Below are 26589 nucleotides of genomic sequence, written 5' to 3' on the forward strand. Positions count from 1 at the left end.
CCCTTCTGTTCTGGCCAGGAGACTTCTCAGTGGGTTCAGATTGTTACAAAGTTCAGCTAGAGATTTCCTTCTCCCTATGGCCTTTTCTAAGTGCCTCTGGTAGCCCTCCTGAAGGTCCACTGCGAAGCAAGGCAGCAACTGACTCAGCAAGCCTACAGGGATTTTCCTGCTGCTTCATTTGGGCATTTTGCTCAGCTTTCTAAATTCAATGAGCTCCAAGTAAGGTCAGAATCTTCTCCTGTAATCTAGACCTTCGGGTTCCCCAGTGGCGGTTTGTGTTCAGGGGCAGATGATCCCTCTTGTGTGGGATGATCTCCCTTTCCCGCCACAGTTTGGGCACTCGCAGTATTTGGGGTGTCTCCTGGGTCCTGCAGGAGCAGTCCGCTTCCTTTGGAGGGTCTGTGGGTCCTCTGGGCTTTCGTAATGTTTTCCTGCAGTCTTTCTGGAGCAAAAGTTCATGATGCGAGCCTCCACTCGCTGTTCTGCCTGTCTGAGTGGGAACTGCAATTTAGCCCTGCCTCAAAAGTGTGATTTTTTTTTGAAGTACTTTTTAAAGTTCTTGGGAGGGTGATTATATAGATTTTTTTTTTTTTTTTTTTTTTTTGGTGAACAGTCACATGGTTTTCAAAATTTTTACATAGACAAATTTTTTTTTATGTTTTAGTTCCAAGTTGCTGGATTTTATGCCATTCCTAGAAGAATCTCCAACACTCTTACGTTTAAAAAATATAATCTCTATTTAAAACTTCTGTGAAACTTATTCTTAGAGATTAAACATCTATGTATTTAAAAATGTTCAGTTCAATCTAATTTTTTGTTTGTTTTTTTGACTAAGAATTTTCATTGAAAATATAGTTTGTACTTTGTAAAATGCCTTTTCAGTATCTATTAAGTGATAATATATAAATCAAATATGTATGTGTGTATATATACACATTATGTATTTGTGTGTACATATATACATTATGTGTGTGTATGTGTGTGTGTATATATATATATATTTTTTAAAGAAACAGGGTTTTATTCTGCTACCCAGGCTGGAGTGCAGTGGCGCTATCATAGCTCACTGCAGCCTCAAACTGGGTTCACGCCATCCTCCCTCCTCAGTCTCCCAAGTAGCTGGGACTACAGAAAAACCACCGTGCCTGACTCCTAAATCATATATATTTTTCAAATATGTTTTCAACAGTTTAAGAGCTTACAAAATAGCTATGTAAAATAAGATTACTGAACAATCTTGATAAGAAAAGACTTCTTGGATTACAAAAATGTTAGAAAAGAACTATTTTTTCTAAAGTCCTAAAAATATCTTTTTTCTCAAGCCCTTCTGCTCCAGGCTAGAAGTAAACTGAGCTGCTACAGTCTTTCTCTCGCAGCATTTGGAGAAGTCACATGGGTTAAGTGATGTAAACTGAGAAGACATTCTAATGAGAAGTAAAGGATCACATTCTGCCTCTTTTTTTTTTTTTTTTTTTGACAGCAGATTCTGTGAGCTTTTGTCTGTTTGCTTTCTGGGCAGGAAGGGAAACAGACCACTGAAGACATCTTAGTGCAGCAAAGTTCACACTAGTTGCTTTACAGAAAGTCATTGTGTCATTTGATTGATATCCCTAAGGTACTATAAGATGAGGAATGAAAGCTACTACCTTTTCTTGCCATTATTACCACATCATGGTAAAGAGTGAAAAGAAACATAGGTTTGCATAATTGTATTTGCTTTGGTATGAAATTAGATAGGGTACAGAAGTATATATCAGAGTAGTACATGCTCCAAAAATTAGTCGTTGGCACACAAAGACATGACTGTCATCCTCTAGCTGGTGATATCCAGGCCTCATTCGTGCACATATGGGTGCATGGCAGAAAGCAAATCAATGTAGATTCTAATTGATATGCAACATTGTGATAAAATAGACCTTAGATTTATATATCCTGTTTAGCTCCATTCCTTCCAACAGGGGTGCAAATTTTGCTTCTAGATGACTGAAGTTAGAAATTTTTATTTCCCAGGTTTACAGAGCCAGTTAGTGGTCATGTGGTAAGTGGAACACAGGGTTTCTACACCAGGGTCCCTTCATCTCCACACAGACTCTGGAGTGAATCTTCAAAGGCTGGAGGCTTCTCCCGACACATAACTCTTGTCTTGCAGTACAGCTAATGTCAAACGCCACTATTACAACCAATCTGTCTTCTTTTATGATCATTGGAGCAAGCTGGCTGAACAATCTGGAGAAGACTTGAATTCCCTAAAGCAGAGGTTGCTTCGGAGGAACGTTTCGAGGTGTCTCTTTCCTAGGGAGCACATTTTATAAGGCACCAAGACATTTCGTGCACGCCCTGAAGAAATCAGTTCCAGCTTCATCGGATTTCATTTCCCTAAATGCTGACTTTCACTGTAATGTCACTCAGCTGTGATTTCATACAGATTCCATACACAAGAGACAAAAAATAAGCAGACATGGGCTTGTAATAAATGTTAAATCTGGCAACAGAGTGAATTTTAGAACCATCTTCTGGGACATTAAAGGGAACGTATGTGGGGGGAATGATGAGATGATTTTATAGGGTTTTTTTTTGTTTTTGTTTTTGTTTTTTTGCTGCTGTTGTTGTTGTCTTCAAGTTTATAAAAGATATCTCTTTTCTTTTAGGTGGTTCCAATATTGAGTGTGTTCTTTCTTTTGTCAATCAATTAAACAAGTCGACAAAGGAGAGTGATTGATATTCACAGATTTCCAGTTTTCAGCAACTCAAAAATATCCACCTGTTATCTTGTATTCTGAGTCAAAGAGCGACAAATTCTTTTTTGAAGTTAATGAATGGCATATTTTATCCACAGTCTACTAAACTAAGGTTAAGATCAAAAGAGCTCTCTCATTCTCATGATAGTGACTGAAAAAATAAGTCCCGATTTTTCAATTATTCATCTCTACCTCCACCATTCTATTATCTATCCCACTAGTGATTGAAATTGTCTCCTAGCAGGCTGTCCAGGGTGGGACACAGGAACACACACACACACACACACAGGTATGTATGTGTCGGTGTGCCATGACTGTATATCCAAACATAAGATTATTTTAATGATATTAACAATGTGTAGCACACAATTTATGAATAATGATAAAATATGCAATAATCTATTATTGTCAGTTCTGTACAACCAGCTGAGTTTTATAGAATGCTTTTGCTGACCTTTGTTGAATGATTTTATCGGTAGCACATAAAGTCTCTGTCATATATTCTTTTCGAAAGATTTCTTTATTTCCTTTACAACCCTTTAAAAATGTAAAAATTAGTCTTAACTCACGCATCATAAAAAAATAGGCCTCAAGCCAGACAAGCCAGTTAGTTTTCTGACCCCTGGTTTAGACAATCCTCAAAACAATAAAGCAGTCCCTGATTTGTAATGTATGTCAACCTCTGTGGTATAAGTATTTCCACTATGGTAGACTTCAAGCTGTCAAAGGGATTTCACTGAACATGGAATTGGGGAGAGCTGTGTGGTCGCAGCCCAACATACAGTATCCCCACGACACAGATAGAATAGTCATGCAATTCCTCCAGAGCACCTTTGGTTAAAAGAGACAGCAAATCAATATAATATAGTGAAATAATTAGAAATCAATGAGTTTATTAGCTTTTAAAACTAATTTCACGTTTATATAACTTAATTATTAGTAGTAGTATTTTTAAGATGGAGTCTCGCTCTGTCTCCCGGGCTGGAGTGCAGTGGCACAATCTCGGTTCACTGCAAGCTTCACCTCCTGGTTTCAAGCGATTCTCCTGACTCAGCCACCCGAGTATGAGAGACTACAGGCACCCACCACCACGCCTGGCAAATTTTTTGTGTTTTTGGTAAGGACGGGGTTTTATCATGTTAACCAGGATGGTCTCTATCTCCCGACCTCATGATCTGCTGGTCTCGGCTTCCCAAAGGACTGAGATTACAGGCGTGAACCACCACGCCCAGCCAACTTAATTTTTAATAATGGCTAGGTTAACCAAGAGCTCACAAAAATTTCTGAAAATCTACAACTTGAAACTCATAAACTGGTAACAAGCTGACTCAAACACACCACTGATAGCCCATTCTTTTGAATTCCATAAATACTGGACTGTTTGACATTTTTTAAACCACGCTCTGTCATGCCTCCCCAATCTTTTCACCCTATTCTTTCAAGACTTAGCAGCTTATCCTGCTAGAAAACTTCTGCTATTTTTCAAGGTTGAATTAAATGCCCTGTTTCCTATATAAATATAAAATTTCTATATTCCAAACCTTCAGTGACAGGGGCTTCATCCACTGTAGCCTTTACCTCCTTGTTCTGCAAGGGCTTATCTCAGTTTCTCCAACTCAGAGACTGAATATTTATGGCCCAGCAGAGCCTGGTGTACAGCAGGGGCACAATACGCATTCCTTGAACTGAACTACTAGCAAAAATGGCGAACTCTTGGCTGCCAGTTTGCAGAGCTTTGTGCAACTTTCTTTGTATTGTAGAATTGGTGCATTTCACCGTACTTCTTCTACAAGACAGCAGGGAAGAAACAGCTCACCATGGTATTAGTCAAAAGTTTGCATCGGAAGAGTGAAAGTCAAAGGGTAGTGTCTTGACTGCAGGTTTTAGATTCCATGGTTTTGTTTGTAATTTAAATATCTTTCATCACCACAGATAACTGAAGTCTTTTTTTTTAAGGAGGTACATAACCAAGAGACTAGGCAATGGCACAGAAAGGTTACAAGCAGGAAAAAAAAAATGAGGAGACCTGCTGACTTTAAAATGCACACACCTGCTATCTTGTGGTTTAACCCTCACTCCCTCACTGGTCAGATTCTCTGGCTGCATGCCTTTCCTTGTAGACTATCTGGCATAGATGGAGGAAATAAGTCCCAGGGTAAGACTCCTCAGTGCCCCACCACTTCTCTCAGTTGCTCTGCTCACTGATTTTCTTGGTGCGTTCATTGAAGCAAGGGGCCTGGGAGGTGCAGGGAGGAGCAACTCACCTCATAGTCAATGTCTAAGGCATCCGTCTCGCCCTTGGTGCGGAAGTGCTGTGTGTGCTTGTCCACCGTGAAGTTCACCTGCTTGCCCACCCGCTCGATGAGGACCGAGTGCCAGTGCTGGTCATCCAGGAGGCTGCCCAGGGTGGCAGAGGGCAGGCTGCTGCTGAGCCGCGCTTTGCTGTCATCTGTGAAGAGGGGAGGAAGGCAGGATGATGTCTGTGTCCAAGGGCAGCTTTGCACACCAGAATGCTATACAAGCAAAGGCAGCTATCTCTGTTACAAAGGCAAAGAATGACGTCTCCCTACGGACCAGGAACTGTGCCGGACCTGGGAAGTAATAACAGGCTTTGCCCACAGATTCCAGAATCAAATTCAATATGCATACCTCCTTCTGGACAAAATAGGGCATGTTTTCAAGACTTGAAAAAATAAATAATAAAAGGAACTATGTCCTTATGGCTACATAAATATGATGGAAAATGGGGATTTTGTTTCTAGAAAGAATGAATATTCTTTGAGTTTGAATGGTTCTTGAGTGGAGAAAGCCAATTAAGAGCTGTGCCTAGAAGGAGGAGGAAAGCTGGGATACGTAAAGGGAAGACAGCTAGTAAGTTTCTGGGCAAAAGCAGCGGCAAGGAAGTAATCATTCCATATGCCATGGCTGAGTACCTACTGTATGCATGGCACTTAGGAAGAAATAACCTTCATCTTTAATCCTCTAAGGGAAAATTATCATCTCCATTTGACAACTAGGAACCCTGAGGCTCAGGGAGATGAGGCATGCATGCCTCAGGTACAGTCAGGACTTGAATGTAGGTCTGCCTCATCCTTTTTACTTTGACCACAGCTATGGATCATGGCTCAAGTCATACTGTTGAGGATTTAGCTTCTGTTGAGTTTGCAAGACCCCCTTGAGAAGACATGAGAGATGCAGCTGGAAAGGCATGCTTTGCAATCCAACCTGCCTGGTTCCCCCTCCCCCTCCTTCTCTCTCAATTCTATGGAAGTCCCTGGCTGTACCCTTCTACCAAAAAGATTACAGCTTCTATCTTCCCCTGCGGAAATTGCTTCAACCTTAGCAAAATGAACAATTAAATAGAACTAACGTTTGTGTATATAGACATTTTCAATTTTTGCAACATTTAATATATTAAGTCCCTTAGTAACTGAAAGCTAAATGTCTCTCTCCTCCCTCTTGGGAAGCGTTTTCTCCAGTACAGCTGCAGCAGCCTGTTCAACAGCATGACGTTCAGCAGGCAGGAGCTGCCACTTCCCCGAAGGCTGCTCACTCCCACCTCCAATATGACCCAAAGCACCATTCCCTTCACTGAGTAACTTGGATGCTTCCTATAGGGCTGGGGGCATCCAACTCATTGTAATTAGAAAAGTGAAGCTGGTGAATTAATAGCTGACTTGGTTTCATGGGTTTATTCACTGTTTGTTGCACAGCTTCTTAGTTTTCATTCTCTGATGGATTATGCTGATGAATTAAAAGATATTTTCATTTTTTCTCCCTCCCTTTCTTTCTCCTAAGGAAAGGTATTGTGAGTCAGGTGCAGTGGCTCACACCTGTAATCCCACCACTTTGGGAGGCCAAGGCAGGCAGATCACCTGAGGTCAGGAGTTTGAGACCAGCCTGGTCAATGTGGTGAAATCCCATCTCTACTAAAAATACAAAAAAAAAAAAAAAAAAATTAGCCAGGCTAGGTGACAGGTGCCTGTAATCCCAGCTACTTGGGAGGCTCAGGCAAGAGAATCGCTTGAACCTGTGAGGTGGAGGTTGCAGTGAGCTGAGATCACACCATTGCACTCTAGCCTGGGCCAGGCCACAAGAGCAAAACTCCATCTAAAAAAGAAAAGAAAGGTATTGTGATCTACCTGAGCTGGTCACAGTGACAGGTAATGTATCAAGGAGACACGGAGTTTAAAGGTATACTGTCCTCTCTTAAGGTCTTGGTGTAGAGATGCTAATCAAATAAATCTATAAAACATATGCAGGTTTCCAGCACTTAGTGCACAGAGCCATGGAAATGCAGAGTGTGGTGCTGTGAAACCCTCCTTATGCAGCAGGGACAGGTTGAAACCTGAGGGAAGGAGGAGCATGGTTGCAAGGCCAGGAGAAGCAGCAGCCAGGGTTAGAAATGTAGGGGAGCGTGGCTCAAGACTTCCAGCGGCTGAGTGCCAGGCGCTCGTCAGCCTGGATCCCATTATCCAGGATTTTGTATGCTAGGTTACACGGTTTACCTCTTTTTTAAGAAATGGAACGTTGAGTAGGCAGAGGTTACTAATGCAGATTACTGTGTTTTTTTGTTTGGTTGGTTGGTGGGTATTTGTTGTTGTTGTTGTTGTTGTTTTTGAGATGCAGTCTCCCTGTGTCATCCAGGCTAGAGCGAGTACAACGGCACGATCTGGGCTCACTGCAACCCCTGCCTCCCGGATTCAAGTGATTCTCCTGCCTCAGCCTCCAGAGTAGCTGGGATTACAGGTGGGGGCCACCACATGAGGCAAATTTTTCATGTTTTTGGTGGAAAAGGGTTTTCATCATGTTGACCAGGCTTGTCTCCAACTCCTGACCTCAAGTGATCCCCCGCCCCAGCCTCCCAAAGTGCTGGGATTACAGGCGTGAGCCACCATGCCCGGCCAGCAGATTACTTTTAAGAAAGGTTAGTTTGGCAGCTGTGTGGGAATTGGATTAGAAAGTAAGACTGGCTATAAGATTGGCCATAATCTGGATAGATGGGGCATAACGGGGCTCAGGCAAGAAGAGTACAGGAAGAATGGGATCCAAGTAATGATGAGGCGTGGCAGGAGGTGGCCTCCAGCTGATGGAGATAGAATAAAGAACACCACCACCGCCACCCCCCACACACAGTTTTTATTTATAAGATGAAATGATTCAGGAGCTAACATTGGCTGAAGGAAACTTTATGCTTTATAAACTGTCAGTTCTAGATGTAACAAGGCAGGTAGATTTAATATTGGAGTTTTCACTTTGAAATTGAGCTGCATCTCACTTTTTTCTTAAAATAAGAAAGGCATTGAACAATAATTTATTAATAAGTCCAAATTCTAAACATTTGAAAATTTAAACTCATTATACATCACACACACACAAACACACACACACAAAACCACCACCACCACCACCAACAAAAAACAGGGCAAGGAATTACACCGTTTCTCCAACTTGTTTGTTCTATGTGCTGTTTGTGTCTTTAATGATCTCGTGAGTTCTTTAATAGAGCCAATAATAATAATGATTAAAATAAAATATTTTAATATTTTCCACACAATCCTGCTTCAAAAGATAAATTTTATCAATATTATAAATCAGTCAAACTGATTTTATTTTTTATGTAACTTTAGGTATAGTAACACACCCTCCCTCCCTCCCTTCCTCACTTCCTCCATCTGCTCATCTTCCATAGCCCCAGGTAATCACTGCTGTTAACATCTTGCTCGTGCTTCTAGAAAAATATTAGGTGTATGCAAGCAGCAAACATAGATTTTCTTTATTTCTACTCATTTAAGTTTTTACCCTGATGGTAAAATACAATGTGCATTTATCTCCTACTTTCTATTTTTATTTAATCTATCCTGAAAATCTTTATCAAAATATAAAGAGCTTTCCCATCCTTTTTATAGCTGCATAGTATTCCATGCTCTAATATGTATACATATAATATATATGATCTATATACACGTAATATGATACATAATTATATATGATCATATATATGATATATAGAACGTATCATATTTCACTTAATGAGCTCTTAGTGATACAAATTTAGATGTTTCTATTTACTTTAGATCTCTAAAACTGTTGAAATACTTTATTATGTGGACATTATCTTGCTTGGGCACAAGCATATTTGTAGCATTCATTCTTAGATGAAGAATTGGAGGACAAAGGCTTTCATGTTGGCAATTTTGACACATGCTGCCAAAATGTGCTATATAAAGACCGTGCCTATTTAAATGCCTAGGAGTGCATTTACCACAGGCTTGTCAACAACATATGGTCTAGCGTTAAAATTTTGCCTGTCTGGTAGGTTAAAAAAGTGTATTTCTGAGTAATTTTAATATGCATTTATTTTAATAAGAATGAGTTGGAAAGTCTTTTTAGTTTTATTTCCTTTTCTTTGAACTGTCTCTTCCTATATTTTCCTTGTGATATGAATTTTGAAAATACCTTTTTGCCTTTCTTTATTTGTTTTTTGATGTTGTTTTTCTGTTTTTGTTTGTTTGATTGATTTTTTAAATTCACTACTCAGGTATTTGTGCATTGGGAACAAATCCATCATTTTTCTTATTAATTCTGGATTTGTATCATAGTTTAAATGGTTCTCCTTATTCTGAGATCACTGAAGAATTCTTCTAATTTTCTCTACTTCCTTTCAACTGAAATTTTTGCTGATGTACTGTATGAGACACAGTTCTACCTTTATGTTTTGAGATGGCTACCAAATTGTCTCAGTTCCACTATTTTAAAATCCTTGAGTGGTCTTAGTTAGTGAAATAGATTGTATAACTTTCAAATGGCAGGAGAACACTAGTAAATTGGATAGGGTGGTATTTGTTATGTTGACTGGATCAAGGCAATCTAAGTACATGATTTGGATCTTCAAATCCTAAAGCTTCCAGTAGTAGGTCATGTTGGTTGTTGCTCACTGTACCCTTCTTGCATCCACTGACACCATCATCACCACCATCTCAATGGACAGAAACATCTCCGTGGTGTAGAAGAGTGGGAAGCAGAGCCAGCATCAGTAACCTTACCTTTACCCTCTTCAAGGTTTAATGTCAGTCCTTTCTCTCCTGGGTCTTAACTTTGGCTCAGAAAGTTTGCTACTCTTATTGCATCCAACAATTCTGTTTCTTATAATTTTAAGACTTTAGGAAAATAAAAGTACTTCTTCTTAAATAAATAGTGACTACCTTTCATTTACTGCATCTAATGAAACCATAAACTTAATTAACACACTTATCATTTTATGCAAAGTAGCTCATGAAATTTTTATGAATACTTAGAGCAATTTGTTGACCTTTTCTCAAAAGTGGATTAGCATTGCTCCTTGTTTACATTTTTCATTTACTTAGTGCATATATACATATATGCCCAAAGATATATATATATATATATATGTGCCCTTGTTTACATTGTTCATTTACTTAGTGTGTGTGTGTGTGTGTGTGTGTATGTGTGTGTGTATGTATATATATGCCCAAAGATAATGCAAAATTGAGTCCCACCAATTTTCTGGAAAAACATTTCAGTTAGTGTCAAGGGACTTAAACTAACGTTCACAACTTTTTGCCTAGTAAACCACTTTCTGTAAATTTATTCTAAAAAAGCAAGCTGAAATGTTGTGGAAAAATTTTTAAGTGGCTAGTGATTTAAAAATTGCATATAATATGCAATAATTTGGAAGGAGAAAAAAATCTGAGTACATTTAGGCAGACTCACTGGATGAAGTATTATATTAAATAGCCATCAAAATATTTATAAGATACATTATTTCAAAAGTTGTGACTGCCCTTTTTGATAACATTAAAAGTAATATTTAATAAATAGAATACTCAATAATTAGACTATACTGATTTAAAATATACATGAGCAGAAGACAAATCTACAAAATATAGACTAAATACAAGTCTGGAAAAGGCACAAATAAGCACTATGTGTGGGTAAAATTGAATAATGCATTTGCCACAATCATTTTTTTTTCTTTTCTCTGTATTTTAGAGTGAGCATAACTATTTTGGATAATGAGAAAAATAAACTTAATTAAAAACACAAACCTGACACTGCATAGTATATTTGTTGAAGACTATATATCAGAGATGTGTAATTATTGAATCTCTTGGGAATTACAAGTTACTTATTAATTAACCAAAAAGGAGCACCTATGGATAAATCTCATCACTCCTTCTCCATTATATAGTTATTATATACCAACACTCAGATATCTTATATCAAAACAAGTTTAGTGAAACTTGGTTTGGTTAAAAAATTGGGAAAACAAAATTTCTGCTCTTCATTAAAAAAGGATGTTTAGAATTGTATGTATGAGAAGAGTAGGATGGTAGTCCTCAGAAATGTTTCGTTTTCCATAGAAATTTCCATTATTAGAGATCACAAAACACTTAATTCTCAAGAAATTGTCAAACTCTTGATCTTAGAATATCGATTTTAAGTTTTATCTCAGTGGCATTTGAGGTTCAATTACTAGTTTTAACTAGTTTCTAATTTCTTAAGACAAAGATAAAAGTTTTCATGGGCAATTGTGAAGGACAAAAACAATAAAACTAGACAGAAACTAACTTTGGGATCAGAAATAGATAGGGGAAATAATTATTTCTAATGAAATAAAACTTGTTTTCATGTGGTTTAAAATATAGTTAAAATGAAATAATATATATATACTACCCAAGGCCCTAAGAAATATAACAATTTTTATAGGAAGCTTGAAATGTTTGCAAAACATGTTTAACTTTACCTATTTATTCTCCCTCCACCTCAAGATGCTGTGGATACACATGCCAATTCTTTCACCCTTACTTAGAACTCACATTTTCTGGTAAAGGGCATGCATGTGGCACTGTTTTCACCCAAATGCCTTGTTTGATTAAATCTTCTTGCTAGGTCTTAACTGTTCAAACATGGATACCACTTTAACTTTCGTAATCTGTGAATTTCAGACAGCCTGGGAAAAACGGGATGGGAACTCTCGTGTTTCAGATTGTATTTGAGCAAAAAAAAAAAAAAAAAAAAAAAAAAAAAGTCATTCTTGAAAAGGGTTTGATTCACTATTGATAAAACAGGTGGCCACTCATGTGAATTCCCTCATGACTGCCTCTATCAGATCATCAGAATCAACTTTTCCACCCACCTTTAATTTGTCAGATTATCAACACCGATATTCACTTGTATTTCTTAAGCTTCTCACACAAGTTAAACACTTCACATATGTTGTTCTAATTATTCCTGACCATAATAACCCTGCAGAAAGGTTAGTCTCCAAGAAGCCACAAGATTTACCTAAGGACTCAAAGAATTGGGGTTACAACCCAATTCTATTTGATTCCAAAGCTAAAACTCTCTCCACTACTTTTAGTGGAAAAATGGATACTCTCATTCTCCTTCATTTCTCACGCTCTTACTATCTGTATCTCCCATATACGCATGTAAGTTATGTAGCTTAGTAGGAAGGGAGGACATTTGTTTGCAAAGGAATTTAATGGATTGGAAAACAGAGAGCTGTAGAAAAGTAAAATGGGGCAACACTAAGAAGGGAGGACATGACACAGAATGAGAAGACAAATTGTACCTCCCTGTCCCAGCCAGTATTATAAAGGTACTCCCTTTCAACTTGGTTTGGCAATATGCAAGGCTAGTGAATAGTTTCCTACGTATCTAAGTGAGAGCCCTGGAGAAAATAAGAAACAGGAAACAATGTGATTTCAATGGACTTGACCTTCAATCCAGAGCAAGTCTCTATGTTTCTCTAAAGCATGAAACACATGTCCTTAGTTGTTAAGAAATTTCTAAATCGTATTGACTAACAACACTCTCCAGATTTAGGAGCTGTTGCTCTACTGAGGTGTCTAACTTGTGTCCATCTTCTGTGACTTTGCTATCTTCGCAAACATTATCTTAATACATTTCTTACATGATTTTGATGATGCATAGTTATTTAATTTCCAATTAATATAACCAAGCTAAAAGGTAAGTAGAAATAACTATTTTACTAGGTTGAGAGCCTCTTGAATATAGATACTGATAAATCCAACTTTTAACCCCCAGTGCAGAATTCAGTGCCTTATTTACTGTACTTGTTTTACCTATTCTTATTACATAATGACAGAATTTATGAAGAATGTGGTGCATTTTATCCCATTGATTCTTTGAATGAAATGCCTGTTTTTCTCCCCTCTCCATAATAAAATCTCCAGATTGCTCAAGGTTGCTCCTGGATCCCTCTGTTCCTTTTTGATCTCTCCATTCTCACAACTTAACACATGCATATTGTCTGCCTGATATTTAACATTTTTTAGAATTGTTTTGTAATTTTTATTATTTGTCTTATAAAAGTTTATAACATTCTAGTGATTAACATCAGAGAATTGGGGGAGGATTGGATAACGCTATAATCCCATATCTACAGCTATGCAGCTATGTGACTTTGAGCCACTTACTGGGAATCATGGACCAGCAGTTCTTCATCTGTTAATGGGTTTGGATATAGATTGTAGGATTGTCGTGTAATTTAAATAAAATATGTATTTTAAATGTTTAATGCAATGCCTAAATGTGGGCTCTCAAAAAATGGCAACTGAAAAAACTTTTATAGTGTTTAGTACAATTCGAGAAACATGATAAACATTCCATAAATATGTGTGAGTTGGCTGACTGAAATGCCTGAGTTTCAAAAGAGCTAAATTGAATGTTCATTTGACTCTTTGGATAATGGAAAGAACTTTCTCTGGCATCTCAATGGTTGATTATGCAATCACATGCTTTGGCGCCTGAACCCTGTACTCCGCTCCCGGGTGCTCCTCAGATGTTTGTTCTATTCTAGGAGTCTCACTTGAGTCTCACTTTACTACAGCCGTGTGTATTGGGGATTGCATAAACATCCTGCCTCAGTCAGAAGACACTGGGCTCTTGTAAGGACGAGTGACCCGCATGTACTATTGATGTCTTCTTCATTCTTACAACAGTTCTCTTGTCACGTCATATCTCCACTCTTTGATTCTCTACCTGCAGGAATGGGTTCAGACTATTGTAAATCTGCAGAGGGCAGACTGCCATTGGCAATTTGAATGAGATGTGTAAAAAGTGAGAAAGGAAACATGTCTAACCCCCTTATGGATTGAAAGAAGAAATCTCTTTCCCATTTAGTAGTTCTGGGAAAATACCAATGTTCTACTCTAAGAAAGTAGGCAAAGAGGAACCACATAGTTCAATTTCTCCGTAGGACTGTCTCTACCCAAGCCAGACACAGTAAGGGTTAGGGTAACTATGTAATGTAAATTCGATACTCATCAAAGAGCATCACTAGAAAAGAACACTAGGTATGGCCACAAAGCCATCCTGAGCAGCTGACCATGGTGCTGGACTTCTTCACTCTTAGCCTGAATTTCTGAATTGCAAGTAACTGATTAGAAAATGAATACACATTGCAGATGAAGAATTGTTACTAAAGGAGACATGGCTGAAATGTCCATATAAATTGGAGAGGGAAAACCCAAAACTCTCTTTATTTGACCAGCGCTATTCTTTAACCCGTTAACTTGAATCCTGCCTCTCTTTCTCTCTGTCTCTCAGCTCTCCTATATTTCTATTGCTTTTCTGATTCATTTTTTTAACAGAACAAACCTGATCATGGATGTCATAAACTCTTTCCCCTTTGAGGCTATGTGACAACAGGAAAAGAACAGTATTTTAAAATAATATTTAAAGAATTCATATAAATAACTAAGATAAATATTGAAAAGATACTAAAATGTTAGTAAAAGAGATAATCAGGTTGTAGGATTTGGATTTTTTTCCTTTTTTATAGTATTTTCAGTTTTTTAAAAACTGATATATATTTTATAATCTAAAATTAATAGCAAAACACCTGGTTAGATATAAGTAGATTGTAATGGTAGCTAGATATAAGTAGATTGTAATGGTAGCTACACTAACCACAGTCTGTGTAAATGGCACAAGTAATTTATCCTCTTTGAGCCTACTATTTCATATCTGTAAACTGGGGCTAATATGTACTTATGCCATAAGTCTTCCTTGAGGATTGGACTGGACCTAACCACACTGTGGATACTCTGTAAATATACCCCATTGTCAGAGACAGTGGTGGATCATGGAGGAGTCAGGAGTGCAGACTTGAAGGTGAACAAGCCCGACAGGAATAATGAAATTTGTGATGAAAACCCTGTTTCTAATGTACTCAATTTTCCTCAAGCACCTACTTTAGGAAGGGGTTCTCCTAAAGGCTAGAGATACAGAAATGAACAAGGTGTTATCCTGGTGCTTATAAAACCTATATTATAGATTTTCCACTATGGGCAAAGCAAAGGTATTATCACTCCCCTTTGCTTAGTGCTTCCAGAGATCTTCTAGCTATAATGAGGTAGGAGGGGCTAAAGTACTAATCTGTGACAGTGTTTCTCTAGAAGAGGAACCTAGACACTTAGGCTATTTAAGAAGTATCCTAGGTGACTGCTTCAAACAGGTGAGTACAGAAAACACTCAACTGTGGTAAACCGGTAAAAAGGAAGAGCTGCAGAAACAGATAAAAAGGATGAAGACATTTTTAAACTATGCAGAATATAGCTAAAATATATTCTTACTACTTAATCATTCACCAAGTAAGGTTTTACTTAATTACCACCATGGTTGGAAATATAGAGAAGACGGAAACTGGGAAGAAAGACTTATCCTGCCATCTACGTATCGTAGCAAGGAGTCGGTGCTATTCATCTTAATATTCCATTTATGTTCAGAAAAGCCAGCATAGTTCAGGGTGAGGCATTCAGATATTGTTGGAATACATGAGCAATACTGAGCTTCTATTTTTGGCATTTGTCCATGTTTACTCATTGCTATAGAAAATGTATTTATAGTGTTCTTGGTTTTCAGGTCCATACTCTGCAAGACAAGTCATTAGCCCCAGATTAGAAATAAGGAAACTGAGGCTCAGAAGACATTCACCATAATAAATCACATCATAAACAAAATAAAAAACATAACATAATTTGATGGCACATCTGTAATCAAAACAAAACGTGTTACATGACCATACCTATGCTATTTCTACCATCCACACCATGAATGAATCTGGTTTACAACATTAGATTTTGTATGTGGGAGCAGAGTTTTGGATGTGAAATGCCATACCTGAATTGGGAATCTAAACAGTAGTAACTGAAAGATTTCTTAATGTTACCAGTAGAAGACACCTGCTTTGCTCTTGATAAGTAGTAACAACTTTACCCACAACTCAAAATGCTGTGTGAGCCACTTGTAACTGGGAGGCTCAGCTTCATTCATCTGATCTCCTTTCTGGAAAACTGAAAACCAGTTAATGGATTGATGCATGTTTGTGTAGTACTTGGACACCCAGCATTCAGAAAGTTCTGATGCTTGCTCCTTTAGTTATGGTAATTACAACCAATGAGGTTACCAGCACAATTTTTTACCACTCTCTTCTAGGTGAGATTCTACTTTTAAAGGTATTTTGGAGTGTACTTAATCTAACATATTAGGTGTCAATTTTGAGTTAATTTGAAATCTAGAGATTCTTTCTGCTATCCTTGCCTATAGTCACCATGGGGCCCCAAGAAGACCCTCAGAAATGCTTCAAAATTATATTGTTTGGTTTGGGGGCACTAATATTCATTCTTATGTCTCTCCAGCTAATTGCTAAAATTTATTTAACTGTTTTGTCAATTTTCCATGCAACTTTTTTTGGTCAATCTTCCCTGCAACTTGACGTTACAAATTACATTTTGCAATTTCTTTCCTTCTTTACTATTTTATAGTAAAGACAAAAAGATAACTATTTTCCTCTCCCTTTAATATTAGGAAATATCAGATGGGAAGCAGGGAGTCATTCTTACGAAAAGCAGTCATTTACTTTTTTTTCAGCTTGTCTCTTTTTTCCTTTCTTTCTTTTTCCTATAGAAGAGCGTTTTTGTTTTGTTTTGTTTTGCTTTGTTTTGCTTTTGTGTTTTTGTTTGCATCCTTGGGAACTGTGCTCCTGTTTTGCACTCAACTTATCCTTCCTTCAGAAGTGCCTTTGATCATACACAGGAGGCTGGGCCTCTCTCCTCTTTCTCTGGGGTAAGAAATTGGTCACAATGAACGTGACCTGCCTGTAGCGCAACAGGTCCTGATGGACGCCAGCCCACAGTGGGAGGCTGTGTCCTAACTGTGTGGAGGCAGGAGGGCATTCTGTACTAAGTTTAATGGAATCTGGTGAGTCTAGGACTTACCCTGGTACAGCAAGGGCACCTGAAGAAAATAGTTTCCCTTAAAAAGACATGGGAATGCCTAGAAACTTAGATTTTTTTGCCTCACACTTATGGTCCCCTCTTCCCCAACACAAAATAACCCAGAGCAACCAAAATGCTTCTCCTTCATTTTCCCTCTGAAACTTAACTTTCTTAAATGTACCTAATAGAATAAATTCTGAGCAAGTCTCCTTATAAAATGTGTATATACAAGCCTCCTTATAAAATGTGTGTACAGTTAAACTTGTGAAAGATTGTTTAGAGTTTGAGTTACTAAGAGAATTAAATGGATAAATATGTAGTTAGGCCAATAAATACATAACAATGAATTTGCAACTCTCCCTACATATCAGTGTTATATTGTGTCAAAGAATGCTATATATGCCTTAAACATTTATATCCCCACCAATATTACTTAGATTGTGCTCCAGTGAATTCCACCAGACACACTGCAAGTGTCAGACACTGTGACCTGTGGAGTAAAGGGGCTCTCTATCCCTTGGCATTGGAAGGGGAAGTCTGAGCCTACCCAAGTTGAGGTGCAGGGAGAGCCTCCCCTTCTGGAGTTCCAAGGTGATGTGATCTCCACGCTGACCTTCTCCATGGAACAGGACCCCATCTCCTTGCATGCTCTTGAACTTCAGGGAGATCACATCTTTGAGGGTACTCATCAACTTCTGATTGAACCTGTACAGAAGTGAGCTTCGGCCATCAAAGTCAGCAACGTCTGATTCTGGGAACAAAGAAGGAGCAGGAGAGAAAAATCAGTGCATATCCTCATGACTGCTCTTCCTGTTTCCCTTATTAGTTTGTGTCCAGTTCACAGAAATGTTCTTGAGATCTGCCAGGTCTAGTCTCAACAGGAAACATGTAGACTAGAACCAACCTAATTAGACTCAAGGGAATTATTCATTTACAAGCAGTCACCACACACTGAGTCAAAGTGAACTGATCATCAGTTTAGAAGTAAAAACTCTCATTAGTGGTATGTCAGCTTTTGCTGGAGGGGACAAGGTGAGAATACCGCAAGTACCTATGTCTGGCTTACTACGTCAGATGGTTTAGAATAATCTCTCATGATTTGTCTTCCTGACAGTCAGAACCACTTGATCTCCTCATCTCAGACACAACATTAGAGATGAAAAATAGATATAATTATGATGCCAACTCCACATAGTACTGTCTCCCTAGAAGGCTGTGTTGAGGAGGATTCTGAGGCTTCTACTGCGTTCAGTGGGAAAAAGATACTCAGCAAAAGAAGACTCGTATTTGAACAAAGAGGGCAAATGTACTACATTCCTGCCATAACTGCCTTGTCTGTGCTGGTGATATTTATCATTTTAGTGTTTTTATACAAAACATTCAATTCATTATTGTCAAAGCAAAAAAAAAAAAAAAAAAAGGGGGGGGAAGGTCAAGTAACCATGATTTAGATAAACTTATGTAACAGGTATGTGCAAACATACCTGACAAATTATGCCAAAAATCTAATAGAGATTCTATTTGGAATGTGTTGTTGTAGGTTATTTTCATGTTTTTTTTTTCTATTTTTTAATTACAAAACTTCTATAATGAGCTTTTATTGTAGAAAAAAATGTAAGACTGTTTAATTATACATTGAAACTGATTCATTATATACCATGTTCTGTGGGTGGGATTGTGGTGATTATGTGGAGGGAGTGGGATTTTCTATTTAAAATTGAGTACCCAAGAAAATTCAATTTTTCTATTATCCATCATGCAATTAAAATCCTCAGCCTGAGCATACACAAAGATAATGTTTTTTTCCACCAAGGATCTAGAAACATTCTTTGTGAATCTGAGGTTCTGAAATGAAAATGAAATAATACTTTTCTGTAATTAGTTTTAAAACCCAACTTCACAATTTATTTATATGGAATGAAGTGGTCCCAACCATAACGCTGCTGATGGAAACCTCGACTTTAAAAAGAAACTGTCCAGGAGACTTTCACAAATGTCCACCTTTCTCGGCACCTCCCCTCCCTACCTCATCAATGCATTTATGCCTGTTATCTCAACTAGGATTCCACCCAGACCAAAGTGGGGCCGCAGACCAACAGTTGCCACCACTCATGGAGTAGTGAGGACTGTGATATAGATAAGATAATGGATTCTCAACTGTGATGACCATAGTTTGTTAGTTGGGTCACCTTGGTCTAAGGTGATTGTATTATTTATAAGATGAAGATAATTATATCCATTAGAGAAAACTGCTTTGAGAAGTAAATGTGCTAAGACTTACAAAGTGATGACACATCCGTGTGAACTCATTGTGCATGGCACATTATTTGTATTAAATCAATAATAGATAGGAGAGGTATTAGTAGTAATTGAAATAACAGGAATCCTTTAGTTCCTATCGAGGCTACTCTATTGGTTGGCACCTGACCTTCTTACCCCAAATGATGCTTTTTCAATTTTGATTCAGATATTTACTGCCCAAGGATGCCAAAGTAGCCCCAAGCTTCTTGTTCTGTCATGTTTTGGTTTCTCACACTCTAGTTGAAATTACTGTGTGCACAGTGCGTACGTCACTATGTACGCAATATTAATATTCTCTTCTGATTGCTTCTACTCTGCCACTGCACCAGATTGTGGAGTAGAAATTGGGTCCTAGGTAGCCCCTTCAGTGCCCAGCAGTGAGTAGAAGGACCACATAGTGTCCCACAGAGGTTCTAAAGGCAAATGCAGAGATTAATGCTCACGGTAATGCTCACTGAACTGACTCAGTTCAAAGGGGGTAGATTCAGACAGGGTTTCTTAGAGGAAGTGAGTGGTATATTGGCCTTTAACAATATGTAGGAGTTACCCCAGGGAAAGTAGGGACCCAGTGTCTCCAGGAGGGGGAACAGAGGCATGAGAATGTTTGGTGCATCTCAGTACTGCAGGAGGCCAGTGTGATGGAGAAGGGGCAGAAAGATCTCAAGCTTCCAGTGTGGCATTTCTTGCAGGCTGAGACATACAGCATGTGGTGTGTCTTTGAAGCAGTAACTCAATCCCATCATTATTCATGGATGCATTTGTCCCACTCCCATAGACAGATATCGCATCTGAACTCTGGGGTTCTCTAGCACTGGGCACACCCCTCTGTTTTTGTTATCACATGCCATATGAGAATCACAGTCCACAAACTGTATACATCATGTCCACTCACTCATACCACTCTTTATCTCCCAGCCAGCACCAGCACTGAGCACAGAGTCTGAACATGGCAGGTGGGGTCACATGTGCGGTGAAGTGAGACCACATGGAGGAAATTTGCCTTTGGTTCCCTGGTAAAGACATTAAACTAAGGAGAGGAGCCCTTTATACAGCAGCTCTACTACTCACCAAGTGTCTGACTGGGGGTAAGTTTACGTCAAAACTATGGGCCTCGCTTTGCATCCTTATAAAATGGTGCATAACAATGTATTCATTTACACGTACAACTGATTGTAAGAATGCAGTGAGAGAATTTGGATTAATATTTATATAAATAAATTATATATTTATATAAATATATATACATATTTATATAAATATATTTATATAAATGTATGCATATTTATATAAATATATTTATATATTTATATAAATATATATAAAGGTGTGTGTATATACATATATATACACACACACACACACATATACCTTTGACACTTTTTTGTCCAAGCAACTGTTATGGATAAATTTATGGAAATATAAATATTCATTATGTTTCTGCTATTTCCCCCATCCCTCTACATTTTATAATGTCATACTCCAGTGTAATTGGCCACCAGGACCCCGCATGGAGGCCTGAGTTCTTGGCTCAAGTGCTGAATTTCAAATGTTTCCTTTTTCCAGTCCACTCACTCACTCACCTCCCTCCCCATTCATCATCGTTACTATTATCTACATTCCATTCCCTCCAATGTCTGGCTAGTCTAGTGACTTCACTAAGGATACAAATGTTGATGGCAAAGGGACATAGGTTATCTCTAAGAAAACACATCTTCATGTTGTCATAAGACCTAGAGAAAATGAAGCCAATCAATAGAACAAGTCTAACAGAGCTGGGTTTCAATTCTGGTTTTGCTCCTTACTACCTGGGGGCGGGGTTGGTTGAAGCAACTTTTTGGATTTCTCTGAACTTCCTCCTATCTGTATGATGGGGCTTACAGCAACCTACTTCAAAGTCATTGTGAAAATTGCACAAGCTCAGACCTGAAAATACAAAGGCGTTCAATAAAAGAAAGTATTCGGTAGTGAAGATTTTCAAGCATGGCGTAAAGATGCCATCAAGAACTTGGTGTGAAAAATTCTGTTTGGGTTTGGGATTCGGTAGCCTTCACATCACACTGAGTAGGCGTGCATTCACGCCCTCATCATCATTGCCTGCTTTCCATTTTCTATGAATAGTTTCAAAACTGCTTCCTGGATTCCACTTTTGCTATCTTCACCTGACACATTTTTTATCTTTAAAAAGCATGAGAAACAACACACTTCACCATTGCTAAAGTACTTCAGTGAACTTCCTTTGCCCTGAGAATTAATTTCAGCCTCCAGGACCCCACATGATCCTGCTCTGCTCACCTCTCCCACCTCATCCTCTGTTCCTTTCTTCAACCCTCACACTGCTCCAGGCATGCTGTGATTTTAGTGTATGTGCATATGCATGTATGTGTGGGGCTGGGATAATGTGTGTGGAGCCCACATCACAAGCCCTGCAATTCTCTAAGTATTTTTTGCACATGAATTCATGTAATAACATCAATTAACCTTTGAGGATAATACTGTTATTATTCCCACTTTACAAATAAGAAAAACACGGCACAAAGAGATGAAGAGGTATGTAATGCGCAAATGCCAGGGCCAGGACTCAAACATACCCTGTCTGACCCACTCATGCTGAGTCCACTGAGCTCTTTCCCAAGCGCTACTCACTCAGACCACGATGCTCAGCTCATCAGTCAGTTCCCACCTGGGGTCCTTTTTCTAAGGGGTCCTCCATCCCCGTTAGTCTCCCTCTAAGCACCTTGCCATTCTCTTCGTAATGCACCTCGCAATTGGGTTAGATGCTCATCTGTTTTCTCAGTGGTTTATAGTCCAGTTGTCCAACACATCAGTGCATGCCATGAGGACAAGGGCCAGATGTACACTGTTTGCCACATTAATTCAGAGCCTCACACTGGACCCAGAAGGGTATGCCATTCAGAGCCACTTGTGAAATGAGCTGTGACCCATCAAGGTGCCTATGCCCAAGTGTGATGCTGCCCAACTGTCCCCTGAGTTCCTGCCACATCATCTATTTCACCGTTCAGAGCCAGCTGACCATCCACACTGGGAGAGTTAGTTTCTTCTGCAGGCCATGCTCAGCCACTGGAACTGTGATCCGCGTGTGACTCACACATGCTTATTGGTGCAGAGAGGATGCATGGCCTTTAGTGAGAACAGAACTAGCCTGGTGGGAGCGCGGGAGCGTTCCTCTGACCACCACCAGTACCCGATAAGGGCCACACTTTGCTGTTCTCAGAGATTTCAGCCAAACACTCTGCACCTCCGCAATATTAATTACATTGCACACAACAGGCTCCAGTCATTTCCCAGACACAGAAACAGGTTTTTAAAACTTTCAAAGAAGGATCAAAGGTTTCCCCAACTGAATACTTCATACTCCTTCCTAGACATTAGGAATACTCAACACTCCCAACTTCACTTGGAAAGCAGATTTAAAATGATAATAATAAAGACCCACATGGTTATAAGGTTGCTGTTAATAAAAGATAAACTATTATATGCTGCTTTTTCCTCATGAGATAGTATCATAGCCACTTTTTCTGGATATCTCTTTGGAACTTAATTTGCTGCATGGGGTCTGGTTATAGAAATCAAAATCTTTATTTGTGTTGTGCGAGCATCTTGGCAGATTCTCTTTCAAAAGGAAACAAAGAAAGTATGTAGAAAGGAATAAAAAGGGTAGACATGGGCGTTTTCTAGCAGATGGGAAATAGGTGGTCATTTCATATCTAGTTTTAAAGGTACCAAAAACATAAAACTGAATATATCTCCCATATTCTCTATCACAACTTCTCTAACACACTTGTGGAGATTTCTTTCTCTGAATCCATTCCCCAGGGGAAAAGGCACTAATTAGCACACATTACCTAATTTAATGTTCTTAGTGGCCCTGAAAGGTCCATATTTTTCCCCATTTGTGAAGTGGGAACAGCAAAGCTCAAAAACGTGTGCCTCACTCAACGGTACACACCAGGAAAGGAGTTGTTTGACACTGAAGCCAAAAACAAAAAAAAACAAAAAAAAAAACTGATCACTGATTTAAAAAAGGGAAGGATGATGTTAAATAAGAAGTTTTCTTTTCCTTAAATGTTGCTCTGAATTTCCCTGGGGTCCCTGCACTTCTTTTTTTTTTTTTTTTTTTTTTGAGACGGAGTCTTGCTCTGTCCCCCAGGCTGGAGTGCAGTGGCCGGATCTCAGCTCACTGCAAGCTCCTCCTCTCGGGTTCACACCATTCTCCTGCCTCAGCCTCCCAAGTAGCTGGGACTACAGGCACCCGCCACTTCGCCCGGCTAGTTTTTTGTATTTTTTAGTAGAGACGGGGTTTCACCGTGTTAGCCAGGATGGTCTCGATCTCCTGACCTCATGATCCGCCCGTCTCGGCCTCCCAAAGTGCTGGGATTACAGGCTTGAGCCACCGCGCCCGGCCGGGGTCCCTGCACTTCTGCACTTGCTCCTTCACTTGCTCCCTTTCTGGGAGGGCAGGGAAACCACGTGGACACCTGGGAGGCTTCATTATGGTGGAGGTACATGGTACAATGCCTTCTCTATCCCCACCATCTTCCCGAAGCTCAAACCCTCTTTCCTTTTTTATTTTTGTGGTTTTCCTTCACTCATGCATTCTTGTATTCAAGCTCTGCAGAGGTCCTGGCTCTCAAGGGCTAAGCTGGAGAGAGCAAGCACACAATTCTACATCTACATCCAATGGAAGGAGGTGAGCACTGTGTGCTGAGGGAGCACTGGACTCTCTCCAGGGAGTGGCAGAGGGCCAGGAGGGTGTCCAGGCAGGATCAATGTTTCTCCAGAATCCTGAGGCATAAGGGGCAGTCAGGCTGGTGAGGTGGGGGGTGGAGTGAGAACAGGAGAATAGAAGGAGGGAGTGGCAGTGGGAAGGGCAGTCCCACCAGAAGGAAGGGGTTGCAAGTTCAAGGCAAGGAGGAGAGAGAGAGAAAGTGCAGGGTCCCATCTAGGATCTATCAGGAGTCAGACTTGCTGAAGGGAAGCGCACCCTGTGGACCAGCAGCGCTGAGGTAACCAAGGAGGTTTTTAGACATACGGAATGTAGGAACTCACTGTAGACCTAAGGAATGAAAAACTGGGTGTCAGAACCAGCAAGTGGTGTGTTAAGGAGCCGTCTCAGGGGCAGCTGCTCTTGATGAGGTTTGAGGAGCTCTGTGCTCAACTGTAGGGTGCCAAGGGCAGCGGGGAGTCAACAGGTCACAACTAGAGTCGGGAGTCTCATGGTGGAGGCTCAAATTAAAAATAAAATACTATGGGTTTGGCCGGGCATGGTGGCTTATGCCTGTAATCTCAACATGTTGGGAGGTCAAGACGGGCGGATCACTTGAGGTCAGGAGTTTGAAACCAGCCTGGCCAGCACTGTGAAACCCCGTCTCTACTAAAAACACAAAAATTAGCTGGGCGTGGTTGTGGGCACGTGTAATCGCAGCTCCTCTGGAGGCTGAGGCAGGAAAATTGCTGGAACCCGGGAGGCGGAGGTTGGAGTGAGCCAAGATTGCGTCACTGCACTCCAGCCTGGGCGACAGAGGGAGACTCTGTCTCCAAAAACAAAATAATAAAGTAAAATAAAATAATATGAGTTTCAATGTGACCCTGATATCAATGGAGAAATAACTACAAAAGCATATAGAGTAGGGAAAATGCATGATTGCTTTTTGGGTTTTTAGAAAGACCTCTTTGTGTTTTAGAAAATGCATCAGATTACTTGCATGGTCAGCCTGCATTCTAATCCTGACCACCTACCCCCATTACCCAATTTTGCTGTGCCTTGCCAAGCCAGTAAAAACCTAATGTGGTCCTTGTGAAATTTTTTCCTTCACATTAATACCTGATATCTGTACCTCAGAGTTCTCTATTTTATCTACCATGCCAGTGACCCAGAACACAGCTGTTAGATACTTACTTCCCGGAGTGGACAATTTTTTCCCCTTTTTTTCAAAATCGATTTTTGGGATCCCATTATTACAAACTCAATTCAATTCAGTTCAATGCATGGTTTGTTAAGATGAGGATACATTGGCAGCCTTCTCTAGAATATGAAGGATAGGCCGCTCATGCTCCAGAGTCCTTAGAATGAAGGCAGGCCCTACAGTGCACAGCCTCTTCTTTTGGGTCAAGACAGAGCCAGCATGCGCTCCCCCATCCTGGAGTACTGAGAATGCCAGCACTGGCCGACTTCCCACCGGGCCCATAATTGCTGACCTGGCTGTCACAGCTTGCTTTCTGAGAAAGACAGAGTTCCGGAGGCATATGCTGGCACATTTGATGGATGTTGGTAGCTTGTCAACAAACCAGCTAAAAAAAGGGCTTCACTGAATAACAGATTCCAAGCTTGAATCCCCAAGTGGGCCAGCTGGGCTCCTGTGTGGGCCAGGGACGAGGAGTCAGCTTCCTCATGGGCCAGAAAGCCAAAGCTCAACATTGACAGGAGAAGCTATGGATTCACCCCGACAATCAGTCCCACTTGGCATCTTCGGTTGTTCACAGTAAACATGATTTTCAATACAATTACATTTTGAAGCTTATGTCATGATATGTTATATAAGAAAAATGATGATTATTCAGACCATACTCTTGCACTGAAGACTCGAGGGCTTTGGCCAGCAATCCACAAACCACCAAGGTTTCCACAGTCAGTTCAAATGTGCACAGATTCCTCCACCAATTCTGTGTCTTTGCCAGGCCTTATCAGTAACTCTGATCACCTCAGATGAACTAGGAAAACGATGAAAGTTTCCAAAGCTAACTGTGACAACTCCTAACACAGCTTTTCTTTCAAAATTTCTGACATTCCTATGCATGATAGCACATGAGAAACAGGATGAGTTTCAAGAAGGGAACATGAAAACAATCACAGTGCACAAAAAAATCAGAACTCTGAATTCCAGTCATAACCTCAGCAGAGATACAGTCTAGCTCTGACAGTGAGACTCGCCTTCTCATAATGCTTAGGTTTTTTGTTTTGTTTTGTTTTGTTTTTAGATATTTCAGATGTGTGGGTGTCTTTTCGGGTGCACTTAAAATTTGTGGTTCAACTGGACTGTTGAATAACGACAACGATTACACAAAAATAATGTATTCATTTTAGGGAACTCCCATAGTAGATCTCATTTTATTTGTTACTCCTAAATTCATTGGCAGGTATTAAGCATATTCTGTATTCCTTCTGGTCACTGTTCTGAGCTCTGAGATGCAAAGATAACAAAGACACGAACCATGCCACCCAGAAACTCAAACACCCTAAAAGCGACATAGCAAATACATCA

The 26589-nt window shown here is 39.6% G+C and overlaps 1 protein-coding gene across 1 annotated transcript in view; it reads right to left on the minus strand.

The window, feature by feature from the left end:
- The window catches only part of CNTNAP5 (contactin associated protein like 5), a 683524-nt gene that overhangs the window by 466545 nt on the left and 190390 nt on the right, over nt 1-26589 (minus strand). Inside the window, exons 4-5 of the mRNA XM_025405058.1 lie at nt 17556-17759; nt 5003-5187 (exon numbers count right to left, since the gene is read on the minus strand). Of these exons, the coding sequence (XP_025260843.1) occupies nt 5003-5187; nt 17556-17759 (389 nt within the window). The remainder of the gene's footprint in view (nt 1-5002; nt 5188-17555; nt 17760-26589) is intronic.

Source organism: Theropithecus gelada, chromosome 12 (genome assembly GCF_003255815.1).
Source record: "Theropithecus gelada isolate Dixy chromosome 12, Tgel_1.0, whole genome shotgun sequence".
Classification (NCBI taxonomy): Eukaryota; Metazoa; Chordata; class Mammalia; order Primates; family Cercopithecidae; genus Theropithecus; species Theropithecus gelada.